Source organism: Urocitellus parryii, chromosome 9 (genome assembly GCF_045843805.1).
Source record: "Urocitellus parryii isolate mUroPar1 chromosome 9, mUroPar1.hap1, whole genome shotgun sequence".
Lineage (NCBI taxonomy): Eukaryota > Metazoa > Chordata > Mammalia > Rodentia > Sciuridae > Urocitellus > Urocitellus parryii.
Window position 1 is genome coordinate 84,625,860 of NC_135539.1, and position 26,156 is coordinate 84,652,015.

The window sequence follows — 26,156 nt, forward strand, 5'->3', positions numbered from 1 at the left end:
TGTGCTGTGCGGGTCTCAGCTGGGGTGATAGACTGGTTCACTCATTAACATATATAAGCGCCCAGGGCTTCCAAGCAATGAGGAGCTGGGCAAACACCCACGGTGTCTGATAAATGCAGACAAGGCTGGATAGTGGCTCAGGCTGAAGGCAGACACACTGTGAGGCTTTTACTGTGATCCAGTGCCCTTCATGGCTGGTGCCTCTCTGCACCCCACTCCATGTGGGAACACCGGGATTGCTTTTACTGGTCCTGAACACTCAGCTGGGAGCAATGTTGCTGCAGGCCACGCCCAGCCAGGGCACATGAAGGCGCCCCTGTCAGAGAAGGGTGCCGCTTCTGGGACAGTGGGTAAGCATGAGGCAGGGTGGGCAGGTTTGAGACCACGGAGCCTCTCACCTTTGTTCTTCTGCAAGGCCCCAACCACAAGACTTGGTCCGCTTGTTCCTAAGAAGGACAAGTCCCTTTGATGTCTCTTTCCAAAACCTGCTCTCAGAAGAGATCTGAAGTACATCTACTGCAAAATTTAAACTAACAGCTTGGAGATTATTACTTCAAGGGTTCTGTCTACTAGGTTTTTCTAGTAGAGAAAGTTGGGCTAATGGTTAATAAATAGCCAACTGCTGCCTGGGATTATGCATTAGGAAATATATAAAAAGACAGGGAACCTAAGGACCTTCCAATAATACTGCAGAATGATGGTTATCTTTTCTATGCACCATCTGGACAATGGGGGAGCAGAGAGAAGAGAGTTGGGACAAAGGTCCAGCCAAGGGCTCAGGTAGCACTTAGAAAGTCCGGGGTAGGCAGGCAGTCCCTCCTTTCAGGAATGGGCTGGGCAGTCTGTGCTCAGGAGAGATCACATTAACTGTCGTGTGGCCAGACTTTGAGGTTGGGTAAATCTTCTAGTGCAGCCAGCAAAGAAGGTCAAGGCCAAGGCACAGAAAGTGTTCTGGTCTGTCCCGTGGCCTGAGGACACTCTTGATTTTTGGGTCTTGCTTAGGAGAGTCAGGAATAAGGGGAGGGTATTAGCAGAGGCTGAGAAGAGAGGCCGCGGGCCAAGGGACTGCGCAGGGACGGGCGGCGGGGGAGGAGCCTCCGAGCATCCTCAGGACGCCGCCGAGGAGCACCATGGGAGAATCTCTCCTCCCTCGGACATGGCGCCTCCCATTGCGCCTGCAGCGGCGGGTCCGGGCGCCGAGGTCCGCGGGTCCCGGCTGAGGATCTGCCCCGGCGGCGAGGCCGGGGAGGGCGGCGGCGGCGGCGCGGCCCGGGCGCGCGCGCGGTAGACCCAAGCGCCCAGACGGCCAGCGATCCCGGCGCCCCGGGGGCCAGCGCCGGCGCAGGCATGGTGTCCCAGGCGCTGCAGCTGCTCCGGCAGGGCGTGTGGGCCGCGCTCACCGGGGGCTGGTACCACGACCCCGAGCAGAGCCGGTTCACCAACAGCTGCCATCTCTACCTGTGGCTGTTCCTGCTGCTGCTGCCCCTGGCCTTGCACCTGGTGAGTCCTGCACGCCCAGGAGGGGCACAGGGGAGGAAGGGGCCTGGATGGAAAGCGAGTGGGTTGCAGCGGCTCCCCAGGGGCTGGAGCGGCGGGTGTCAGGGGTCAGGGGCAGAGAGATGGGGCCCAGGGGTCACGGGAAGGGAAGGGCGGAAAGGACTTTGAGGGCTCCTGACTCATTAAGAATGGATGCCGGGTGCGGGATGAGTCAGACTCTGCCTGCCGCCAAGCGCTGAGCCGGTGTGGTAGGTGCACAACACAGGGCTCAGCTGGTTAGCTTAGCACGGTGCTCCATGTGGAGTACTGCCCAAGGTAATCAGAAGGCGAACTCAAACGCAAGCCTAGGTCCGTGGCGCCCCGCTTCCTATTTTGCTTTGAGAAGGCAGATTCAGTTACTCCCTTGCGGTGTTCACCCCACTGGGCAGGGCAGCCTGTGGAAAGGTGCCATGGCTTAGTCTATCTAACCTACTTGAAGTAACCAGGCATTGCGGCCCCTTGTTGGGGCTGGTGCCTTCTCAAGGTTGTGGTAGGCGAGTGCTTCTGAATAACTACACAGATGTCCTTTTGAGATGGATTAAATATGCCTAACCAAAACAATGGAGAACCTTAGGTGAAAAGCTGTGTGTCATTAAGCTCTGTGCCAAGGATAGTTCTGACTTCTGCTAAAAGATTTTAATTCTACAACATTATTTCCTCATCTTCTCCTTAGCAAAAATCTCCAGTGAGTTTGCGTGGCTGACAGATTCTGAGTCTGATGTTTGAGGTGGTCAGTGGCTCTCTGCCCTTTTCTTTGCTCTTTTCTTGCAGTTTGTGCAGAAGGGTCAGAACTCTGGCTCTGAAAGGAGTCTGATGGCTTAAATTTTGGGTCCACCTCTACGTCTTTGACCTTGGGGGAAGGTACTTAACCTTGTCTGGTTTCTCATTTCCCATCTGTAAAATAAGAAATACAGGGCTGGGGCCGGGGCTCAGTGGTACAGCACTTGCCTAGCATGTGTGGGGCACTGGGTTCCATCCTCAGCATCACATAAAAATAAATAAAATAAAGGTACTGTGTCCATCTACAACTAAAAAGTTTTTAAAAAAAAATAAATAAGAAATACAACAGTATCGGGTCTAAGGGGTTGTTGGGGGGATTCAACAAGATACCGCAGGTAAAGCCCTATGTTGGCTTGACCTGGGACTGGACTCAGTCCTGGGCTTACAGTTCTGTTCTGCCTCTTTGGGGGAAGTTTAGCCTGGTGCTGGACCTCTTGGAACCTGAGTTTCCTCATTGTTAAAATGGACATGATGATGATCACTTCACAGGATAATTAAATAAAATATATATAAAAGAACTTACTACAGAATCTTCGTGGAGACCCTGCAGTAAATGCAGGTGTCCTTCCATGATTGGTACCTCACTTTCCCTTAGCCTGTGGCCTGGTGTTTGCTCTTTGCCTAGAAGAGGAACTTGGCTGAGTCATAGGGACCCAGGCCTGCATTCAAATCCTGCTGCTGTGGCTTATTAACTGTTTGCAGGAGCAGTATCCCCCTCACCAGCTTCCCGTTGGCATAGCAGGGGTGGGAGCCTACCCCTCCCCGGTTGCATGTGAGGACTGAGTCCATGAGTGGGAGAAAACGCCTTCTCTGTGCTTGGCAGAGTGTGTGCTCACCATAAGAGGGTCTTTGTTTTCCTTCCTCACTTCCCAACTCTTTGTCCTTCAAAGCTCAGTGGAGTGGCCACAAGCTTCTGCCTTGGCTTGCCGGTTCCATGGGGCTGGACTCGGCTTCTCTTCTCATTCTGTTAGAGCACCGTGCTTCCCATGGTAGGAGGTGCTGTCTGGATTCTGCTGTGTGCCATTTCATTGGAACATGTGTGTTATCTCCACTCAGGTCATGAGCTTTCTGGGGACGTGGATATGGATCCTGGTTATTCATTTTGGTCTTCCAGGTGCCTCCCAGAGGGCTTTGTTTGATTAATGCAGATGTGTAATGAACTGGCCCATCTCTTTCTAGTCTCTCTCTTCCCCCAGAAGAAACAGAGACTTTGCTGATAGGGAAAGCTAGGTATCTTCCCTGCAGTTCCCTCCTCAGCAGCAGCCACATTAACATAGAAGGTATGCACCTAGGCATGTTCTGCTGCGTGCACAAGCTCCTTCCTGCAAACCTTTACTGAATATTTGGTGTGTGTGTGTATGAGTGGAATCCTTAATTTCTAATTGTGCTTTATTTAGTACCTTGATTTGTATCCTATTTTTGTAAATAGGAAATTCTTTTTAGGTAAGTTCCTCTTTAGTGATATTTTAAAATAATTTTTGGAAAAAAAATCTGAGGATTTTATAAAGTAAAAAAAAACTGATGCTTTAAATGATTTTATTCTTATGTTGGATCATTTTGATCAAAACAGTGATACCAAAAATTTTATATCTTTATATCAGTGTGTCTTTATCTATTGTAGAAGAATTGTGTGGGGGAGCATTTGTTGCTGTGCTTCTTTTTAATCCATGGCCTGTCTTATTCCAATAGTGACTGGCTGTCCATTTCTTACTCTGGCCTTCAGATCTCCGAAAGTGCCCTTAGGAAAGAAAGGCCACTGCACACACTGCAGGTTCTGTTCTCTGGTCTTGAGGCTTAAATATGTTCCTCTGCACTTACAAGACTTTGGTCCAGTATGATACCTGATTGCTCACCCAATAGGGACTTATTCATGTTATTTAATGTGTCTTGAACCTTTCTGCTGTTTGCACAATTTTGGTTTAAATATCTTTTTTTAAACTTTATTTTATTTATTTGTTTGGATACCAGGAATTGAACTCAGAGGCATTGAATTGACTACTAAGCCACATCCCCAGCCCTATTTTGTATTTTATTTAGAGACAGAATCTCACTGAATTGCTTAGCTCCGTGCCATTACTGAGGCTGGCTTTGAACTCACAATCCTCTACCTCAGCCTCCCAAGCTGCTGGGATTATAGGTGTGTGCCACCATGCCTGACTATTTTTATGTGTGTTAAGGATCAAACTCAGTGCCTCATGTGTGCTAGGCAAGTGCTCTACCACTGAGATACAACCCTGCCTTTTAATTGTCTTACTGGTTTATTTATCTTACTCTAGACAGTTCCACTATTGGAAAATCTTTTAGTTTAATAGAGACTTTGAATATTTAAATAAACATTTTGTTAATTACTAATTATTGAGACAAACACTTCTAAACTATAGAATTTCCTTAGATTTGTTTGGTAACATGGAAAGTAGTTATTTATTAGCATTTATAAATATTTACTAGAAATGCTTAAAAATGCACAAATAAAAACATTAGGCCAATTTGGGTAATTTGCAAAGAGTTTTAATTTGATTTATTATCAAGCTAATTTTGTTTTGGACAAACTGAAAAATCACCTGTGTCCAAAGATATTTAGACTTTGTTTTTTGCACAGATTTGGTCTATTCTCCGGCATTGACACTGACAGAGATTCTGGTAGAGTTTGCCCAGGTCAGCCGTGAGCCTGGTGCTGACCTCACGTGAGCTCTAAGGGGCTCCTTTTGTGTCCGAGGACATGTCCCCAGTCTTCCAGTTGTGTGGTCTGTGCCCGTTACCCCACTCCTCCAGGCCTTGTCCTCCCATCTGTAAAGCAGGGATGGTAGGCTGTAGCTGATGGATCTAGCATCTGAGGTCCAGAGAGAGCAGGCTGTCCCCCCACAGTCCTCCAGAGAAGAAGTGGCAGGACGTGGGACGATAGCTGAGATCCTGTTGTGGCCAGGGCTTGACTTTCCACGACACCACACTGCCTGACATGGTTCACACTAGAGCGTGTTGAGTTCTAGGAAACAGCAGAACCCCTCGGAGTGGGGTTGTGAGGATCGCAGGGCCTCGTGTTCAGGACTTGCTGAGTAGTGATAGAGGGGCCTGCGCAGCCTTCACCACCCCACAAGGCCCTAGTGCACATGATGCCTGTTGGGAGGAGGGCTGCCCTTCTCCTTACAGATGGGGCCTTCCATTCAGCCAGATGGGATCTTTTCCCAGTTCTGCTTTCTTAATTTTGCCTTACAAAGTTTCTTTGGTAAGAACCCCTTCATTTCTAATTGCTGTGATTCTTGCTAAGTGGGATTTTCTGTAATGTCCCAGCACAGCCCTGGCCGTAGAGCAAGCCCTGGGCTCAGACTGGCGGTTATTTCCACATCTCACGAGTGCCTTTCCCACGATGGTCTGAGCCACACCCCTGTGGGAGCCTCATGCTCTCTCCTTAGGTCCTGCGTTTCCTTGGCCAGGTTTCCTTCCATCGGAGCGCCCTCCCTGACAGGGACAATTTCCTCTCTGTTCTAGCTATGCAAATACATGACTAGTTTTCTAGTGGCTGGATCTGCGCCTGTAGCCTGCCTCCCCTCCTGGGGCCTCCTGATATCCTCCTCAGCCACCGGTCCTGGTTGGGTGGTGCCTTCCTCAGATAAACTGTGTTTCCAAGGGCAGTGTCCAGTGCTCCCGCACACTGTTGTCTGTGTCACCTGGAGACACGGTGCACTCCTGTTCCTCTTTTGCATGAGAGCAGGATCTTGCGGGTGACTGTCATTTTCTGACCTTATCTTGCAAAGATTAGCCAACCTCAGTCTTGCTTTATCTGCTCTAGATCCCTTCCTGCTTCCTGGGGAAGAAAACCACAGGGTGGCTCTTCATGCTGCTCAGATTTTTCTTTCTTTCTTTTTGGCTAGATCTTCCCCTTAGTACTGCAGTGGTGTTCTGTCACTCTCATGCTGGAACAGGTGATGCTAACGTGCCACTTAAAGTCATGCAGGTGCTCTTGTAAGAGCTTTGTATGAACTAAGTTGTCGTATCCTCACTGCACCCTGGGGAGGCCCTGTCCCTGTGCCATTTTGCAGCTAATAAAACTGGCACAGAAAGGTACTTAATGTGTTGATGGATGCACAGCCGGCCACACCCTCACCAAGCAGCTGCAATTCTTACTGGCTGGCATGTCCTACCTCTTACAGGCCACTTCACAGGTCGGGCCTGTATTGCTGTGCATGGACCTGATGTGCACAAGACACAGAACACTGACAGTGTGCACAAAAGCAGGTGACAGGAGGTGAGTGTCCCTGATGCTCTTGTCCCCATACCAGCCTTACAAGGTCACCTCTGCACACGGCCTCTTGAGTGTTTTTCCAGTGATATTGTGTGTGCAGGTGGGTGGACGTTTGCAGGTGGGGGCTTCAAGTTCAACCATGAGCACCTTTGTCCCCACTGTCCCTTTCCCTGTGCTCTGTGGAGTCTTCTCTACCCAAGTGCAAGCATGGACAAGCACCGTGGCTTTGGGTGCCACACCTCATTCCTGCTGTCAATGACATGCAGACTGGACTTGATCTCAGTGTCTGGCTCCACAAACCACCAAAGCTCCAGATGCTCTGGATTCACCAGGCAGGAAGGGCAGAGGGGTGGCCCGTCCTCTTCCCAGCCTTCCCTGTCCCTCACATGGGGGCTGATGCTTCTCATGTCCTTGCCTTGGGGAGCAGCGCTGATAAGCTGTTCTGGGGCTCTTAGGACATGTTCCCAGCTGACTGGCCAGGTGCTTTCCCACGTCCTTGGGGACCTCAATCCCTTTCACAGATCCTTGGGAACCTCAGTTCTCTTCCCAGGTCCTCAGGGACCCTGCTCTCTTCCCAGGTCATTGGGACTCTGCTCTCTTCCCAGGCCCTGGGGGAACCCCACCCCCTTTCCCAGGTCCTCACAAATGTCACTCCCCATCCTAGATCCTCACCGACCTCACTCTTCTTCCCAGGTCCTTGGGGGCCCTGCTCCCTTCTCAGGTCCTTGGGGACCTTGCTCTTTGCCCATGCTCCTCTACCCACCATTCCCTGCAGAGGGCCACTGTCTCCTCCCCTGGGTCGTGCACTCCTTGCCACTCCCAGGCTCCTTCAGGGCAGTGCCCTCTAGGACAGTATCTACAACCAACCTAAGCCAGCTCTGGCACACACCAGCCTGTGGATGCTCCTGTTCTTTCCCGCCACAGTTCAAAGGGCAGGTACAGCTCAACACAGTGCCCATCAGGTCAGGGCAGCTAGCCAGCCAGCGTCCCACCTGCCACCTCTTCTGTGAAGGAATCAGACCACAGTCTACCGCCACCACTGGGGTGGGGACTCTGGCCCACGGAGCCCTCCTGTCCTGACTGTGGCCAGAGGACATGGGACTGGCTTCACACCAGGACTTTGTCCTGTCCCCAAACCTTCCAAACCTTCTTAACTCCAGCTCTGTCACCTCCTTTTCTGACTGAGGGGTTTAGGGTCATGCAACTCCTATCTGCTTGGAAATTTTTGCCTGTGGTCTGTCCCAGAAATGGCCTTGGGACCTGAGACCTGAGGGCTATGCCCCGTCAGCTCCTCTGTTGCAGTTTTTGTTGGGGGCATGTGGCTGTCCCTGGCCTGCAGTCTTGTTTCCCACCTGGCCAAGTCCTGCTGTGGACAGCCCCTCACGTCCACCTGAGCCACTGTGCACACAAAGCTTCCTCTGACCGCTGAAGGCTGCTTCGGATTTCAGATGACTTTGACCTACTGCTAACGTTTGGTACTTGAATTTGAATTCAGATTTGAACCCATGCATTAGTTGAGATGAGGTGGTGTGTGCTGACAGAACAACCCAGCTCACAATCGCCTGGACTTTGTCAGACTTCTATTCACACTTCATGCCCAGTGTGCTCAGTGAGTGGACCTGGCTAGCAGGGGCTTCCACTCATCGTGGGCCTTCAGGGACGTGGACTGATTGAAGCTGCACTTTGGCGTGGCTGTCCATCATCATGCTCACCCCTGACCCTGGCAGGTTGTTGCCAGACACTGTGGTGGAGGCAGAGAGAGTGGCCTCTGTACCAACTCTTGAGGCTCCACCTGGAAGAGCCAGATGCACTTTGCCCTGAGACTTTGAAATCAGGGCAAGTCACATGGCACACTTCAATTCACCTTAAGAGAGAAGGGCAAGGCCCACCTGTGCCTTGGGAAGTGCTGGACCATCTGGTGGATGGCACTGTGTCCATGACAACAGCTAGCCACGTTTGGGCCTTCTGCTTGTCGTTGGGAACAGCAGGAGAGCAGAGTGGCTGCTCTCTCCCTCACAAGGTGGGCAGACATGAGTGGCACAGGACAGGTGCTACCTGGAGGGAGTTCAGGTGCTCGATGATGAAGTTAGGGACCCAATCGTGGCCGTGGCACTTGGGGAAGGGTTCCCAGGAGTCCTAGCTGCTCATCTGACTATGTGAGGCACCAGCCCTGCCAGGCTGGTGGAGCAGGGAGAAGGCTTGAGCTGAGATGGGAGAGTGTCCGGCTGCTTTCCTTGAGGTGGACCCAGCAGAGGTGGCAAGGCTGCGGAGGAGAAGGTGACCAGGACTGCGGCCCTGGGGCCTGGGGGTGCTGAGCATGGCAGGACACGGGCCAGCTTATGCTCTGGAAGACGTCTGGCTACAGTGTGGAGACTCAGTCAGACAAGCAGGGCGAGGAAGATGGCGTTGGCCTCTCTTCCAGACTCACCCTGCATTAAAAATTTATTTCCAGTACTTTAGAAGATTTTTAAAATGGCTGTGATGTCGCAGGGTGGCCTTAGTTTAACGTTCCCTAGGTTCCTTGGCTTGTGACTTCTGGCACCTCGCACGAGAAGCTCAGTCCCCTGGTCCCTGCCGACCACCTTCACAGGTCACTCTTGGCCCTAGTGAGGCTGCGATGTAAGATGTCCTTGAGTGCCAGACACCCCTCGGCTTTCTCCTGTGAAGCTGGAACTGGAGCTGCTCTTTCTGATGTCCTTTTTCACTGGGGTGTGGCATGTCACTTCTACCCCCCATGAAAGAGGCTGGGTCCTTCTGTGACTTATGATTGCATGACCCTTTCCTTTCTTTCATTCACCCTGTTTGTTCCTAGCGCAGTCCCAATGACAGGTCAGCTCCGTCTGGGGGAGGAGACCTCAGGAGGAAGGCGGGAGTGGCTTGATGCTGGGACGAGTGCTCCCGTGGGAGCCAGGGAGGGCCCCCTTAGGGAGGTCAGGGAGGGCTCACCTGGGCAGGTGACCCCCAGCTGAAGCCTCGAAGGTGAGGAAGGGTGAGCTCGGGGAAGTGCTCAGAGGTGGCAGGCGACAGTGGCCCTAGGACACATTTGGAGAGGTTGGTGGGGCTGGGACTCACAGACCTGGTCTGACATGAGAGTTCAGGTTTAATTTTCAGCACAGTGAAATACATTTTTTTTTTTAAATCAGGTCTGAGGTATGATGGGAGTTACTTTTTTATCCCAGTGTTTATTTCAAAAGTTTCCTAACCTGCAGGAGAGCCACAAGATTAGCACCAGTGTCCTGCAGTGTGGCTTAGACTCATCAGTGGTTACACCCACCTCGTCTGCCTAATCACCCTATGTACAATTTTAATTTTGCTGCATCATTTTAGAATAAGCATAGACTCCAGGTCACTCTGGGCATAGAGCAAGCCCTGCTAAGAACTCTGGCAGTACTCAGGGAAAGGTGCCCCCACATGAGCTTCACACTCAGAAGAAGTGACGCACAGCTGTTGTCCAGCCTGAGCCCCTGCAGTCCTGGCTGGCAGTGCCTCTGTAGCAGGGAGTTCTGTCTTGTTCTTCTGGATCTGGAATTCAGTCAAGGGTCACGCGTGGTTTCTGGCTGCTTGAATGGCCCTTGTTCTCCAAGGCTTTCTCTCTGTGTGGCATTGAGAGTTGTTTTGCACAAAGGTTGACGTGGACTTTTCTGATTGTTCCCCTGAGACTGGAGGCTGATGGTTCATTTTTAAAAAAAACTATTTCTTTAGTTGTAGGTGGACACATACCTTTGGTTTATTTATTTTTATGTGGTGCTGGGGATGGAACCCGGTGCCTCACACGTGCTAGGCGAGTGCTCTACTGCTGAGCCCCAGCCCAGCCCCCGATGGTGCATGTTTTGGTGCGGTTATGCTATGGAAGTGCCGTGTCCTTATATCCCACCTCCGAGGGACATGATGTTAGTCCCCCATCCCCCTGACCTTGTGCCTGGTCCTGTTGAACGTGGCCCCTGGGGAGGGTGGTGTCAGCCAGTCCATGGCAAGGCTGCTGGCCTGCACTCTATGTGTGGTGGGCAATCTGTGCAGAGGAGCCTGGACCTCTCCCTCGGTAGCTGCCCCAGAAGCCAGCAGTGCTCACCTAAGGCAGCCCTACATTGGTGGTGAGAATGGGGGCCCGAGTCCAGTATTCTTCCTCCCTTTGCCAGCTGTACCCTTCTCTATAGGGCTATCCCTTCCCGTCTCTTGGCTTGGCTCAGTTTGTTACAAGTGGCCTCAAAGAATGACTTTCTATCCCGTGGGTATCTCTCATTCCTCTCATCTCTCCTGATGTTCAAATTATCCAGAATTTGGAGAGTGGGACCGTGGTCATTGAACGTGCCCTGGGCTTTCTGTCCCTGCAGGATGTCCCAGGCTGTCCCAGCCCCAGCTCTGGAATAATAATCATTTCTCCAGGGAGCCTGATCATGGGTGGTCCATGGCCCTTGGAAACCACATTAGGGCAGCAATAGTTGTGGTCATAGCTTCCTGGCTGACTTTGCCTCTAGGTCCTTTCTGTGGCCAGAGCCAGGATCCTGATTGGTCACTGGTTGGATGATTGATCAATAGTTGAGAGCTTGTGCTGGCATCCAGAGCTTGGTAGAGTCAGTTGCCCCTCATGGCACCATGACATGAAACCTGGCCCCTCCAGGGTCCTTTCAGTGGGTCTGTCTTTACTATGCCGGGCTGCAGATGGGACCAGGGCCAGCAGGCCCTTCCTTCACCCAGGGTGGGACCAGGGCCTCTGATTACCTGGCTGCACACTAGACCCAGCGCTGAGTTAGCCGACTCCACCTCCTGGCTCTCCTGCCGGATCACGTTTCTGGGCTGCTGTAGGCCACACTTAGCACAGTGACCCAGAGCTACGCCACTAGGCAGGCCAGCCCACCCGAAGGCCAGTCCTTCTGTCCCCCTGCTTCCCTGGCCTTCCTTCCCCTTCACTGGGAAATGCAGCCCACAGTAACGAGGCTAGTTGCAGCTCCATGGGCTCAGAGGCTCGGGGCATTCTCCTTGTGGGTCCAACCTGGGTGTGGTCCTTGCTCCACTGGGTGCTCATGCCCAGGCCAAAGGAAACCTCTGGAGGACGGGGCTCTGAGCTCACCTGGTGGAGGAGAGGAGGGGTGGAGGCCGAAGGCCACAGTCCATGGCCAGAAGCCAGTGCAGGAGGTAGGAGAGGCTGAGCAGAGGGCAGAGGACTCCTCAGCCAGCGCCCTGTCTGCTGCCCTTGCTGCGGGACAGGCTGTGTGGTCACTGGGGCACAGCTGGACGAGGACGGTGTGTGAAGGAGCTCTACCTTGTTGTCACGGGCAGCTGCAGGCTCCCTCTTCACCAGTCCCTCTAACTAGCTCTCCAGCCTAGGTCTGTGAAACACCTCCCTTACGAGGAGGTGCTGGGCTGCTAGCGCCCCCATGCCTCTGCTCTGCTGGAGATCTTAGTCTCCACAGGTTGCTGTGTGAGCCTGGAGCCTGGCGGCTTCTAGGCGGCATGTGGCTTGGCCTGTCACCTGCCTGTCAGTCTCATGCTATGTGATCATCCCTCACTTGCTCACTGATTGACACGTGTCTCTGGACTTCTCCTGTGAAGCAGATGCGGCTGTGGCTTAGGAGACCCTCACCTCCTGCATGAGCCCGTTTGGCTATTTCTTGGCCACATTGTGCTGTTGGTTTTTCTGTTTCAGGGATGGTCTTTCCTAGATGAGGGACTCCCAGATGGCACGTGCACCAGGTGCACAGGGACCTGGGAGCCCTGTGGGCTTGCTGTGCTGTCTATAGGAGCAGTGTGCTCCAGACAGCAGCTCTCAGGGCTGGCCTCTGGATTCTAGAGACCCCTGGGGAGGGTGAGAGGGTCCCACTGCTCATCCAGCCTGCCTGTGGTGTCTTCTTAGAGTGCCCTATCCCCTGTTCATCAAGGCTGCCCATAGTGTCCTCTCAGGGTGTCCTCTCCCTGTCCATCCAGGCTGCCTGTGGTGTCCCTTGGGCTCTTGCTCCTGTTCACAGTGGAAGCGTCCCTGTTGCTCCCGGCTGCAGTAACTTCCTGTGGCTCCTGTGTGCATCCCAACCCTGCAGACGTCCTTTGCTTGCTGAGGTCAACTGGGTGAGAGGTCAGGGAGGGCAGGGGCCTGGCCCTGCTCCCTGCCCTCTCTTGTTCTGCATAAGGCCTTGTGTCTTGTGAGGCAGTGTTATCTTTCTGGGGCCTTTAGATGCCCAGGGGACAGCTCAGACCATGGAAGGACTGATAGAAGGCGGGTAGTGGCTTCTAGACTGCCCTGGGTCCTCTGAGCTCCCACCTGCCCATCCTGTCCTACTCACTAGCCCTGCTGCTGCAGAAGCCGAGAAACGGGGAGACAAGTAAATGGACAGCTGCTGTTTCCGCGGTGTTTTAAGCAGGAGGAGTTACAAAGCTATTAAAATGTGAAAGCTTGTGACTTGTGCTTGATAACCAGCCCCAAAAGGCTTCCAAAGGAGCCTCTGAGGTTCTCCTGCTTTCTCCATCAGGCTTGTCCTCCAAACACGGTCACCGCAGTCCTCTACTGCAGCTCCGTGGCCGTGGTCTTCACCACCATCAAGCTGGTCAGCTACCGCCTGCACCTCATGTTCGACAAGGGAGAAGTGGTCCGGCTGCGACCAGTCCAGCAGAGAGAGGAGCCGGCCAGAGACCGAGAGGCCCGCGGCCAGCGCACCGCCACTCCCAAGGACCCACGGTAACTTCTCGCGAGCAGAGCGCGACAGCGGGCCCTGGACCGTTGCCACTGTAGGAAGAGGGTTCTCACCCACTGTCGTGCACAGAGTCCAGCACAGCAGGGGGACGCGGTGTGCACTGCGCATATCAACAGTGCCCCCAAGCATGCGCAGGACCTCCCATAGGGGGCGTGGCTGCCCTAGTGCCTGGCCCTGCAGCACCCACTGGGGTCACTGCTGCAGGGGTCTCTTGCTCCAGGGCGCCGTCCTGCGGCACAGACGCTCGCGCATGACTGTGTTTTAAGGAGCAGTGTTGGTGTGCTGCCAGGGTGCCCAGGTGACCGTGCCTAGGATGGAGGTACCGAGGGCCCCCAGCACTCATCGCCGTCACCGTTCTGGTGTCAAACACTGTCCCAAAGCGTGTCTTATCACTTTAAAGCCATGTGCACAACCCTCCCTTAAACAGTACACTGTGTACCAGGAAAGCGAGGAAAGGGCCCCGGGAAGAGGCAGCTTGAGCAGTCCTGATAGGGCCGCCGACCTGCGTGGTCACCTGGCTGCTCTTGTGCTTTTCTCCTTGGGTCAGCAGAGACCAGCAGACAGGCAGCGGCAGCAGCAAAAAGGAAGAGGTCCTGGGAAGCCTGGCCACGCCCCCACTGCGCTGCAGCTCCCGAGGGCAGAGCCTGCACTCACGTCACTCCTCGGGGCAGTCCGCCAGTGTCCCCTCGCATCACTCCGGGCAGTCGGTTAGTGTCCCCTCGGTTTCTGTCTCTTCCTGTAGTTCCGGGTGGAACCCCTAGAATGTGAGTGTGGGGAGTGGTAGTGCCACCCTGAGTATTGCTGGCCCTCTGCCTGCACCTCTGGCTGCGGAAGTGGCCTGACTGTGCCATGGTCTGTCAAACTCCCAGCCCTCGGTTCAAAGCCCACAACTGTCCTCCTCCACTGTCTGGCCCTTGCAGGGCACCCTCCAGAGTAGGCCTTTGTTTTCTGCTCCCTTCTCCAGTTAGGTCGTTTTTTGTGATGCCTTCACTTGGAATGAACTGCACCTACTATTGCTTTCCACTGTCACTCACACTAGTATCTTGGAAAGTAAATAAGTCACGTTTTTTAGAGTAACTTCATTGGGATCTGGAACTAAGTATGAGGTGTGCTATACTTAATAATGAATTAGTATTCATTAGTATTAAGTGGGAATTGGTATATAATGAGTAATGAATTCCTTAAGAAGGAACAATAATATTATTCCTTCTCCTGTTACTTTTTAATTAGCAGACCCCCTTTGTTACTGTACAGTTGTCTTGGTAGGATGCCAGCCCTTAGGGACACTGTGTATCCACCTATCCTCCCTGTTTTATGGAAGCTTAAGGAGCGTGGACACTGAGGTGTCTCTTCCCTCTGAGCTGTTCAGAAACACAGTGGCTGCTGACACTGTCTGAATGACTGTCTGCCTGGAAATGTACGAGGAGCTGAGTTGCATATTGATTTTTGTTTTCCATTTGCTTAGGAGTTGCCAGCGCAGGAAACCATGGATGGCCTCCAAGGTAGAGTACTGTCACCCTCAGCAGCTCATCTCGGCACTGTCATCAGCACAGTGAAAAAAACCACATGAAACAGAAGCCAGTGTGCTCCCTGGCAGGGAGGCTCACCGGAGTGGCGCGGTGCTTTCGACTGCAGTCTGAACTTTCGTGATTTCCCATCAGAACTTAGATTCATGTCTATGCTCAATTGCGACATTTGATTGACGCTTTTCACTGTTGTTCCTGCCTGCTGGGCCTTGTTTTCGCGTGGCTGTAGCAGTGGAGATGTCGTGGAAGACATCCTTGGCTTCGGGGTTCTCAGTGTGGCACTCACACTAGAAGCGGTGGGAGAGACTCGGTAGCCTGATGCCTGGCTGCGTTTCTTTGAAGCTGCACATTTTGTTTTGGAGAACTTAATTTTAACCTAGAGATTTGTTTTACTTTTTAACTAGAATTTAAAATGACATTTCTTTTCCATCCTTCATCTCCACTCCTTCATAGAGAAGGGAGGCTTTGGTCTGCATGGCTGCTGCTGAGGTGCATGTGCTATGGTCGGGTTTGCACCAACTCAGAGGCACGTGGTTCGAAACAGGGTCCCTTCACTTCCACTTTCACACACCCCTCTGCTCATGTCGGGCCACATAGTCTTCGGGTCCGGGTGCTGTGGCTGTTGCCTGGTCCCCTTGCCCTCCTGAATGACGGCTCTGGCCGCGTGCCCCCACTTTTTCCATGGAGACCCTCCCTCTCCGCCCACACTGGGAACTGCAGAGAGGTTTCCATGTCATTCCACCCTGAGGCCAGCACGGGAAGTATAGCAGTGGCTTCTGACCCACTTGGGAGCACCAGGTCAGGGTTTTCCCAGAAGCCCTGCACTAAAGCACTGTGTTGAGTCTCCCTTGGTGCGATCTTGCCAGACACCATGCTAGCACACAGCTCTGGTTGTTGGTAAAAGGCTCAGTGGCTTTCTGTCTTAGAATCTTATTGTGGTATAACTCATATACCACAAAGTTTACCATTTAATGTGTGCAGTTCAGTGGCTTTTAGTGCATCCAGAGTTGCCTGTTCACAGCCACAATAAATCTTAGAATAGCTTCATTACCTTAGAAGGAAACCCCAACCACTGAGCCATCACCAGTAGCCCCCTCTCCTCTAGTCAAAGCAGCCATCAGCCTGTTGTCTGTCTTGGTAGAGTTGTCTGTTTTGGACAGGTTAAGAAACAGAATCACATAGCATGCGGTCATTTGTGACTGGCTTCTTTCAACTGGCCTAATATTCTCAAGGGTCATCCATGCTGTGGCATGTATCCATTCCTTTTTACTGTGGAATAATATTCCTTGAAGTGGATTTGCAAAGTTTTATGTATCTGCTTTACAGTTGATCAACATTTGGATCACTCCCACTCTTTGGCTATTTGAATAATGCTGCCATGAACATTCATGGACAGCATTTGTGTGGACATCTGTCTTCATTTCTCTTGAGTGTCTACCTGGGTCTTTTGTAACTCTGTCTAGCCATGAGGGGAGCTGCCAGACTGGTAGAAAACAGGCATACCCTTTCCATCTCCGTGCTCGGCGTCTGAGGCGATGGTGTGTCCTTGTCCTTGACGACACTTGTAATTATCTATTTCTTTTTAGCCATCTCAGTGGCTGTGGAGTGGTGTCTCATTATGACTTTGATTGGCATTTGTCCACCAACTAATGATAATATTCTCATCATCATAATGATCTCTAGAGAAATATACATTCAAGTCCTCTGCCCACTTTTTAATTGGCTTATCTCAGCTGCTGAGCTGTGAGAGTCCTCTATGTGTTTGGGGTACCAGTCCCTTTTCAGACATGATGTATGGTCTGCAAATATTTTCTCCCATTCTTGGAGTTGTCTTGTCCCTTTCTTAGTGGATCCTTTGAAGCCCAGATCTTTATTTTTCATTAAGCCCAGATTATTTCTTGCTTCTTCCATTGCTGGTGGGTTCTGTGTCTTGGTCACTATGACTGATTCTGAGGCCAGAAAGACGTGTTCCTGGGTTTCCTTCTGAGGACCTGGTAGCTTAGGCTTCTGCATTAGCTCTGTGGTCCCTTCTGAGTTCTTTCTATGAGGGAGGGAGGGGCTGGCTCCATTCTTTGGTACACATCGTCCCAATACTATTGACAATGCTCTTTCCTCACCAACACGCCAGGTCATCCCGCGGACGCCTCAGGACTTCATGTGTTGAGGGTGCAGGTAAGAGTTAATGCTCCATCTATGCCTCTGTCCTTAGGCCAGCTCCACAGTATTTGGATTACTTTAGCTGTGTAATGGGCTATGAAATTGAGAAATGGAGGCTTCTCTTTTTTTTTTTTCCAGACCATTTTAGCTTTTCTGGATTCCTCACATTTCTGTGTGATTTGTTAATTTCTGCATAACGACAGACTGGGATTTTTTGAAGGACTGTGTTGAATCTGTAGGTGCAGAAATGCAGGGCGTATTCCCACCCTAGCTTGTTCCTTCCCTTCTGCAATCACACAGAGTCTCTCTCATGTATTTGGATCTTTCTTTTAATGATGCTCTTTAGTCTTTAGTGCATGATCCTTGCACTTCTTCTGTCTGATCTATTCCCAAGCACTTTATTATTCTAGATGCTATGACTGGAATTGTGTTCTTAGTTTCATTTCAGATTGTTCATTTCTAGTGTGGAATTATAATTGATTTTTTTACATAGATTGTTTTTTTTTTTTTTTTTTTTGGCACAAAGGGATGGAACCCAGGTCCTCACACATGCTAGGTAAATGCTCAACCACTGAGCTACATCCCCAGTCCTTTTTATATTTTATCTTAATGCATGGTTCTACTAAGTTGCTGAGGCTGGCCTTGAGCTTGGGGTCACTGTGGTCCTCCTGTCTCAGCCTCCTAAGTTGCTGGGATTACAGTTGTGCACCCCCATGCCCAGCCCTATACATTGATTTTTATATACTCACACTTCCTGAATTTCTTTATTAGTTCTAATAGTTTTTTGGTGGATTTCGTAGGACTTCTGTCTATAAGATGATGGTATCTGTGGAGACACTTTTCCTCTTCCCTTTCTGGTCTGGCTCTGGCTAGAGTTCCTAGGACCATGTTGATTAGAAATGGCGAGCATGACCTCATGGTCTTGTTCCTACTTCATGGATGGACAGCGGAGCCCTGAGGAAGCTGCCGTACCTGTCCCTGTCCCAGTACGACCTTCTAGAAACATCTCTCCTTTCAGTGTGATGTTGGCTTTGAGTGTTTTCTAAAGGCCGTTATCAGGCCTAGGATGTTCCCTGAGGATCCCAGGTTGTGCTGTTATTGTGAAAGGTGTTGGATTTGGTCAAGTGCTTGTTCTGCATCTGTTGACAGGAACGTGTAGCTTCTGTCAGCGTCCTCCTGAGGCCTCCGTCTCAGTGATGTGGGTGTTTATGTCTACAGACCAGGAGGTCTAGGCAGTGGTTCTAAGGGGAGGTTTTGCTTCCCAGGGACATGTGATGATGTCATGGTCATCGCTGGCCCACCTGGGGTAGAATGCCACTGAGAGCAAGTGGGTGGAGGCCAGGGAGGTTGCACAGGACGGGTTCCTACAGCACAGGGTCATCTAGTCTGAGATTCGGGCAGTGCGGGAATTCCTCATGTTGTAGTGGACTAAACAACTCACTCAAGGTGCCCAGCCAGATATGTTGGGTGAGTTGCATGGCTCTGCCCACCAGGGCCCAGCCCAGAGGAGGCAGAGGTCTGAGCACCATGACAGACATTTCAGGAGTGGTCACTTTTTGGAAGTGACGTTGCTAGAAATAAGCCCCTGTCACATCATTGCTATGCTGTCCTTGGTCTTGTCCTGTCCCTGGGTGCTCTCACCCTGGGATGTCACCCACTCCCATACCCTGTGTTGTTTGTTCCAGGTGTCCTCTTCTCAGAAGCCCAGCCCAGGGCACCAGCATCGTGCCCTGCACCAGGCGTCAAGATGGACGGCTCCCCTGTTTCTGAAGGGCACCTGCCCGAGCCCACCTCCGGGTCAGCACCGCCAATGAAGCCAGTCACTGCAGAAGCCCTCCTCCCCGGTCGAGGCCAGGCGGGAGGAGGCCAGGTGCAGCGCCCAGCCCGCCACAGATCCGAGGGTGGCCTGGTGGACAGCGGAGCCCTGAGGAAGCTGCCGCACCTGTCCCTATCGCAGTATGACCTTCTAGAAACAGATGTCTCCTTCCAGCCCTGGGGCAGTGAGAACTCAGTCCTGATTCCAGAACCCGCGCATCGTCCACCGGGCTGCACAAGGGAGCCCCTGCAGAGCACGTCCCCCCAGGGCAGCCTGAGCAGCAGCTGTCCTCAGTGCCACACGGTCACAGCCAAGCCTGCAGAGGAGCCAGGGGACACTTCCTGTCAGGTGGACCTGCCCCGCTCTGACAGTGAGGTCGCTGTCACGCTCATCGACACTTCCCAGCCTGGGGACCCCCTGAGTCTGCACGAACCCATTAGAATCGTCATCACGATGAGCAGCACTCCGAACTCCATGACAGACTTGGATAGCTCCCTGCACCTGCAGCCGACGGGCACCCACAGGACCCGTCTCAGGTCTGACACAGAGCCAGCTGCCCCAGGAGCGGACAGCCCACTGAGCACCGAGCAGGTCAGAGTTCCCACCATTACCCTGGAGCTCTCTGAGGACCGGGGAGGAGGCATCCTAGGTCCTCAGGGCCACAGGACTGAAGGGAGCCCTGAGGGATGGCAGATGGAGTTGTCGTCACATCAGTGTTCTGACTATGGATCTGGGGAGGGGGCCAGTGCCACCAGGGACTGCAGTCCTGCCCAGAGGCCCACCTGGGAAACGGCCCCCACACTCCTGCCTGATGCAGCCTCCCCTTCGGAGGGGGGTGGCGATGGCCAGGCCAGTCTGGACCCGTCCTCTTGTAAGAGACATGCCCGTGTGTTCAGTGTGGACAGTGGGACGGACGTCTTCCTGAGCAGACACTCCGCAGACGCGGCTGGTGACAAGGAGAAAACCATGCCGACCTCCAAATCCGACCTGGAGGCCAAGGAAGGGCAGATGCCCAATGAGTCCAGCTTCCTGGAGTTCGTCTCCCTCATAGAGTCCATCAGTACTGCCAAGGTGGCCACCCCCGGCCAGCGGAAGGGCCCGGCAGAGCAGAGTGGAGATGGCCGGCTTCCTGCAGGTGCGGCCCTCTTCCGGTAGCGGCACGGGAGGCAATGCCCCACCATGCCGTCCACCCCATGACCTGACCTGGCATGTAGTGGGACAGTCGTGGGGCAGCCGTAGGGCAGCTGTGGGTCCTTGGCTTTTCCATCAGTAGTGGTCGTGTGGGCCAACCCTGCACCTTCCCGGGTGCGGGCTGGAAGTGCCTGGTCCCAAATGCTTGGGACCAGACTGTTGGCAGTTTGGGATTTTTTCAGATTTTGGAATATTTACTCATATACGTGAGACGTCTCGGGGCAAAGACCCGAGTCTAAACATGACATTGTGTTTCTGTTGAGACACGTGCAGGTCCACATAGGCCTCAGGCCCAGAGTCTGACGGCCATTGGCTGTGACCTGTCACAGGAGGCCAGGTGTGGATTTTTCCTCCTGTGCTATTAGGTAGCTCAAGAAATTTTGGATCTTGGAACATTTTGGATTTCGGGTTTTCAGGTTAGGGACGCTCCACCTGCCGGTGTTACTTGATCAGGAGACATAAGCCATTATGGTGAATTTGGGGCTTTCCTAGAAGGCAAGAATATTTATTTCCAGGGGAATAAGCAGTGATGTTTTACTGTGGTGACAAGAAGTAGAATAGGTGTCCTTCCCATCATGGAAGAGATCACGGGAAAGTGGGCCTTGAGGCCAGCTTCCCTTACTCAAGTCCATGTTTCTTGCTGGATTCCACCTCCAAGTGCAGAGTCCCTGGTGATGGCAACCTGCCATCCTGGTGTCACCAGAGCTCCTACAGCTCTTCCCTGGTTCCCGGCAGGCTGGCAGGCCTGGGAGGAAAGGAAGGACCTTACCGCGTGGTGCCATTGTGATTGTCAGTGGGACTGACTTCCTCTTCAGTGTTGCAGCGTCCCAGTGTGAAGATGAGCTAGGAGATGGCATTCCCTGCGGAGCCCTGTGTGGGGTTCGTCCTGTCTGTGGTCATGGGCTGTCCTCATCTGCAGGTGTGGCTCCGGCTTCCACCCACTGTCCCAAGTCACTCTGGTCCATCTAGGGAGAGCGGGATCCAGGCAGGGTCCCAGGCAGCCTCCCTGCTCAGAAAGAGCCTCAGTTTCCCTATCAATAACATAATGTGCTCAAATTTTATGGAGCCTTTTAGCGTTAAGCCTCCTCAGTTCCGTGTGCTTGGAGCATGTCGTCCTGCAGACCCCGCGTCTGGCTGGTGCCTGCGTGGCAGGCTGCTGTCTACGAGCTGTGCTTACCCAGGTGACTCGTTTCCTTTGCTGTGGCTACAGCACTTTTTCTTTGTCTCCGGCCTTTTGTGTCCTCGGGCCTCTGCCCACTACCTCCTGGCAGCTCTGAGCAACTTCCTCCCATTCAGCCAAATATTTCCTGAACGAGCATAGTCAGTGCATAAAAGCAGGGGTGACCCTTTGTGAGATGAGGTCGGGGGTGTTTACCTCTGTTCTGTATAAAGAGCCAGTCCCTCTAGATCAGTGCTGTCCAGTGGGCTTTCTGCAGTGACGGGCAGATCCCACATCTACAGCCTGTGAGGCAGCCCTCTGCCACGCATGGCTAAGGGACACACGGATTGGGGACTACACAGACAAGGAACCATGTTGAAATAGCTGCATGTGACTACGGTCACCATGCTGGACTGTAGCCATCATGGGACTTGTGGTGTCCCAGGAGAGGGACCTAGGGAGCCCAGGGTCAAAGTTTGGTCCTGCAGTAGCAGATGGGTAAGCTCCAACGACTTGCCAATCTGCCTGAGTCGAGTCCCCTCAGCAAAGCAGGGTGCTTCTGAGTGGGGTTCACTGAGCATCCAAGTCCTCGCTCCTCCACCATGTCAGTCTCTTGGTCTTCTTGTCCCTCAGGCTGGGCCAGTGCAGGTTGGATTCGGGTTTGCTTGGGTTCTGCTCTTCTTAGGTCTTCCGGGAAGTCATGTTCAATCAGAACAGTTCCCGACTGGAAGCCTAGGTGGTGTGCAAGGGGGGTGGGTTCTGGGAGGGGTGGGGGAGAATGGGAGGGGCCACAGGGAGAAGGGGCTGGGGGTGCTGCTTGCCTCCCTCAGGAAGGGACCGGCTTTGGTTGAAGGAAGATAACCTGTCGTTCCTGGAGGCCATCAGTGCCAAAGGTGGAGACTCAGGCTGCTTCCTCTGTACCTGAGCTGTCTGACATCAGGACTGACTTCTCAGGTCTTCTGTCCCCAAAGCATAATTTGTTCCTGTGATCTAAACGCCCAGTTCTGCATGTGTGTAGTAAGGAACCTGACCGTGTTTGATGATCCCGGCAGTCTAGATGTTGGCTAGAGTTGTCCTGTTGGTGGAAGGACAGGCTTGACCTTGAATGGATAAAGGTTCATGGCTGCCCAACTCTCTGCAGTGCTCTCCTTCCAGCCTGTATCCCCCTTGAAGTGCTCTGGGATCGTCCTCAGGCATCAGGAATGCCCTTAAATCCAAGGCTAAGGAAAACCACCCTCCATCAAAGCCTTTGAAACCACATCCATTCATTTATTTATTGTCTGATTTCCTTCATTGCACATCAGGGGCAAGCACAGGCCGTGTGCAGAGCTGCTATGGCAGGGAGCCAGACGCCACCCTTCGGTGTCGGTAGAAATGTGCCCCCAGGCAGAGTGGATCCTCTTGGAGTGGGAAAGGGAGGCTTCCTGCAGGTCCCAAGAATCTGGAGGCAGATGAGCAGAGGTGGCATGGCCTCTGTGGCTGGTTGGGACCCTGTGTTCCACGCTCTCTGGTTGCTCTTAGGTTGCAAAGGGGGACCTTAGGGACATTGCAGTTGTTGACCAGGTCCAAGCTACCTGCAGCTGACCACCACCACATGCTGGGCTTCCAGGATACTCTGCGAGCAGTGATGTCTGCCTTCCCACAAGCCTGACCTCTGGGTGTCCTGATGGCTTCGTGGGCTGGTGCCTAGAGAGAGCCTGCTCAATTCCTGGGCTGGGGGCCACAGATGGTGGGTCAGAGCCCTGTGTCTGTGTATATTGTCTGGTCATTGTCCCTTTGTAAATTCAGTCTCTTCTAGAAATTTCTAAGAAAGTAATCATCACGGTATGTAAAGATGTTAATGGAAGAATTGTCTCTAATTTAGAAAATCAAAACAACCCTGATTTGCCATAATGATCTGTTTAAATACATCACACTGTATCCATGTAATATTATGTAACTACTGTTTTTGGATGATGTAGAAGAATATCTAGAGATATTAAATATTGTAATGCATTAAGGTAATTACAATAGGTATAAGAGCATCTTTATTACTACTTCATTTTAGTAGAACACATGTGTATGTCTAGGAGAAAAAGACAGTGGGGGATTGGTGAAATAGACCCTGGTGTAATTACTAGGATGGCAAGATCAGGAGTGATTTAAATTTTTCCTTTTCTCTGGTTTTTAAACAAAGTGAATGTGTAGCGTGTTTACAAACAGAAATATTCCTATAAATATTTTTAAGGGTAAAGGAAAAAAGTCCATATGTTGATCTCACAAGGACCTATGGGAGACCCAGGTAGGACAGAGGTGGACGGAGGGGCCCTCCAGCAGGTGGAGGGAGCGCCGTCTCCACAGGGCCTCTGGGGCTTCTCTGCGGCCCATCACTGGCCACCACTGTGCTGTGCTGGCCCTTCCTCACGCAGGCCCTGCCTGGTGGTCAGGAGCCTCCATCCTGACAGGAGCCGTGTCACACAGGTGCTGGTGAGGCTGTCTTCTCAGAGCCTGCAGCTTCCTTGAGGTGTTGGACGGCTGAGTGTGGGGGACTTGGTCACGTGCGTGGCAGCATTTTTATGCCCACAGACAGGTCTCTGCACAACCTCTGTGGGGTGAGGACAGTGCACCTTGATGGGTGGGGACTTCACATGCCTTGATCCTGATCTCTCAGGCCCAGGTCTAGGGGCTTCAGAGCCCACAGCTGGTATCTTTGGTCATAGAAAGACATTGGTCTTTTTTGACCTTGAAAGTGACCATTAGGTGTGTTCACATAGGGCAAGGGCTGGCCCTGTGGGGCATTTTGCATAACAGCACGAGCTAAGGCCCTTGTTTTGGTCCATTGCTTAAAGAGGATTTATAAAGCGCAGAGCCCAACCTGTGCCTGTCAACTTCAGAGATCTCACTCACCTTCACACGGCTTGGGGCCAGGAGCCGGTATGGGGTCTCACTGTGCCCAGTACTGAGTGCAGGACGCAAAGTCAGCTGTGCCCACTGAATCAGGGGCCATCTCAGCTTCAGCTTGAGCCCTTTGATCTGGAGACTGGAGACTGGACAATGGTGAGAGGGACTTGCTGCAGAAGGGCAGGTGTGTTTAGGGACTGCGTTCACCTGGCCATGCCGCCAGAGTTCTCAGGCCATGATATGAATGAGGGTCTCCACATGGACAGGCATGCTGCCAAGTTAGCCAAGGACATCCCGAATCCTGGTGTGAATGAGAGACGGTGTTTGTGGTGTCTTGGAGGTATACACACTTCTGTTTTCATGTGTATTCAGGAGCTTTCTTACTGAGCAGAATAGAAATTTATTTAAAGCATCTGGAATTCAGAGGAGCTGCTTAGATTTCTTTCTACTCCAGTTCCTGTTTTCTCAGCCTATTTCCAGGGGACACCCCCTTCATGTCCTATTTCACAGGATAATGACACCCAGCAGTGTTTTCCAGATCATAGCGCCCAGGGGAGGAAGGAGGAAGACCTGGAGAAGGAGAAGCCCTGTGGACAGGATTCCAAACCAGGACAGCCAGACTCTCAACAACAGGACCATGCCAGTGCCAGCCCCATGCCCGCTCAGCCTGCCAGGACGGCGGCCCTGTAAGTGCTTCCCTGGCGCATGGTGCAGGGCAGGAGGGCCCATCTCCTGGCTGCTTCTGTTAGTGCTTCCCTGAGGATGAGGAGGGATTCCTCATGGTTTTGACTTTTCTGCCTGTTAAGTTTCCAGGGCAATAGGCATAGGCAGATAATCTACAGGGTGACTTCCCAACAAGACAGTTCTGTCCTGCAAGTCATCAGTGGGCCTGAAACATCTGTGCAAGAGGAGATGTCTGTGGACGCCATGCACGTCTTCATTGATGGACATGGTGAGTCTCAGGGGGAGCAGGAAGGGTGGGGGCGGCAGCTTTCTCAGGGATCTGCATGAATGATGGGACAGGTGGACCTACCTGTGATTTACCAAACAGTGTTCTTGGGAACCATGTGTTCTTCATCCCTCAGGGCCTTTGCACTGCTTGCAATTTGTCTTTATCTGTCACATTTTAGTTTTAAGGTAAGCATCGAGAAAATCTTTCCTGAACTCCCCAGCCTTAACCAGGAGCAGCTGTTTCTGGCTCCCCCAATATCTTATTATTTGCCTTATTTGCCAATATCATAGCCTGTAACTATTTGTATACTTGTACTCATTTGATGAATGACGTGTTTGGTTGTAAACTCCTCAGGGCCTTGCCCAGGACCACGTATGTATTTATTGTATATATGTTGAGAATCTGCCCTTGGTATATTTTTTTTCAGAACCTTATAAAAAGGACTTAGTGGTATATGTAGAGAAACATAAGTGGCAAGTTCAAGGTTCCAAAGATAAGACACATGAGTGCTGGCTTTCCTGGGACGCACGTTGGCCAAGGTCCTCGTGGACGAGCGAGGCTTGTTGTTTTGCTCTCAGAAGGGCCCTAGCTTGGAGGATGAGTTGAATGGCTGCCTTACATAGTGCCGTAGCTTATCACTCACGGCGCTTCTAAAGTTGCAGAGATAAAGACTCGTGTTGTGGAGAACAGCAGCGGCACCTGCCAGACCCTCCAAGGGCCAGGCTGACTTTGACTTCTGCACCGTGGAGGCAGGGGTTGCGTACCAGGCGCTCACAGCACATGAGCTAGTTGTGCCTCCTGGGCCTCCGAGGAAGAGGACTAGGACGGTGCTCCAGGGAAAGGATTTGCATCAGGGCCGATTTTCACACCTCGGTATCCTGAGCCCTCTGGAAGAGCTAATTTAACTCTGCAGATGAATCCCGTCCTTTGCTTTCCTCATTAACAGGCTGACACACAGGCAGCTGCTGAGGCACTTTCTCATCTGCATATTCAGAGGAAGGGCTGGTCTCATGTGGTCTGCCAATCAAAACTGCATGCTTAATAAGCCTGTTTTTGTGCACAGTACCGTGTGTGTGTGTGTGTGTGTGTGTGTGTGTCTGAGAGAGAAAGAGAGAAAGAGAGAAAACAGCCATTATAGCCTGGGCAAGATCAGGCTGGCACATGAAGGGAATACATAAACAGTGAGTTAAGAGATGATTTGAATAAATTGATTAAAACAGTAAAGAGCTAAGTAGT

General features: G+C 52.2%; 1 protein-coding gene across 3 annotated transcripts in view; it reads left to right on the top strand.

Annotated features, from left to right (window-relative positions):
• The first annotated feature begins 1,347 nt into the window (after positions 1-1,347).
• The window catches only part of Pcnx2 (pecanex 2), a 175,663-nt gene continuing 150,854 nt past the window's right edge, over positions 1,348-26,156 (top strand). For all 3 annotated transcript variants that reach the window (XM_026412957.2, XM_026412947.2, XM_077802720.1), the window contains exons 1-7: positions 1,348-1,500; positions 13,018-13,223; positions 13,787-13,913; positions 14,705-14,741; positions 18,608-19,873; positions 24,507-24,654; positions 24,775-24,920. In XM_026412957.2, the coding sequence (XP_026268742.2) occupies positions 1,348-1,500; positions 13,018-13,223; positions 13,787-13,913; positions 14,705-14,741; positions 18,608-19,873; positions 24,507-24,654; positions 24,775-24,920 (2,083 nt within the window). The remainder of the gene's footprint in view (positions 1,501-13,017; positions 13,224-13,786; positions 13,914-14,704; positions 14,742-18,607; positions 19,874-24,506; positions 24,655-24,774; positions 24,921-26,156) is intronic.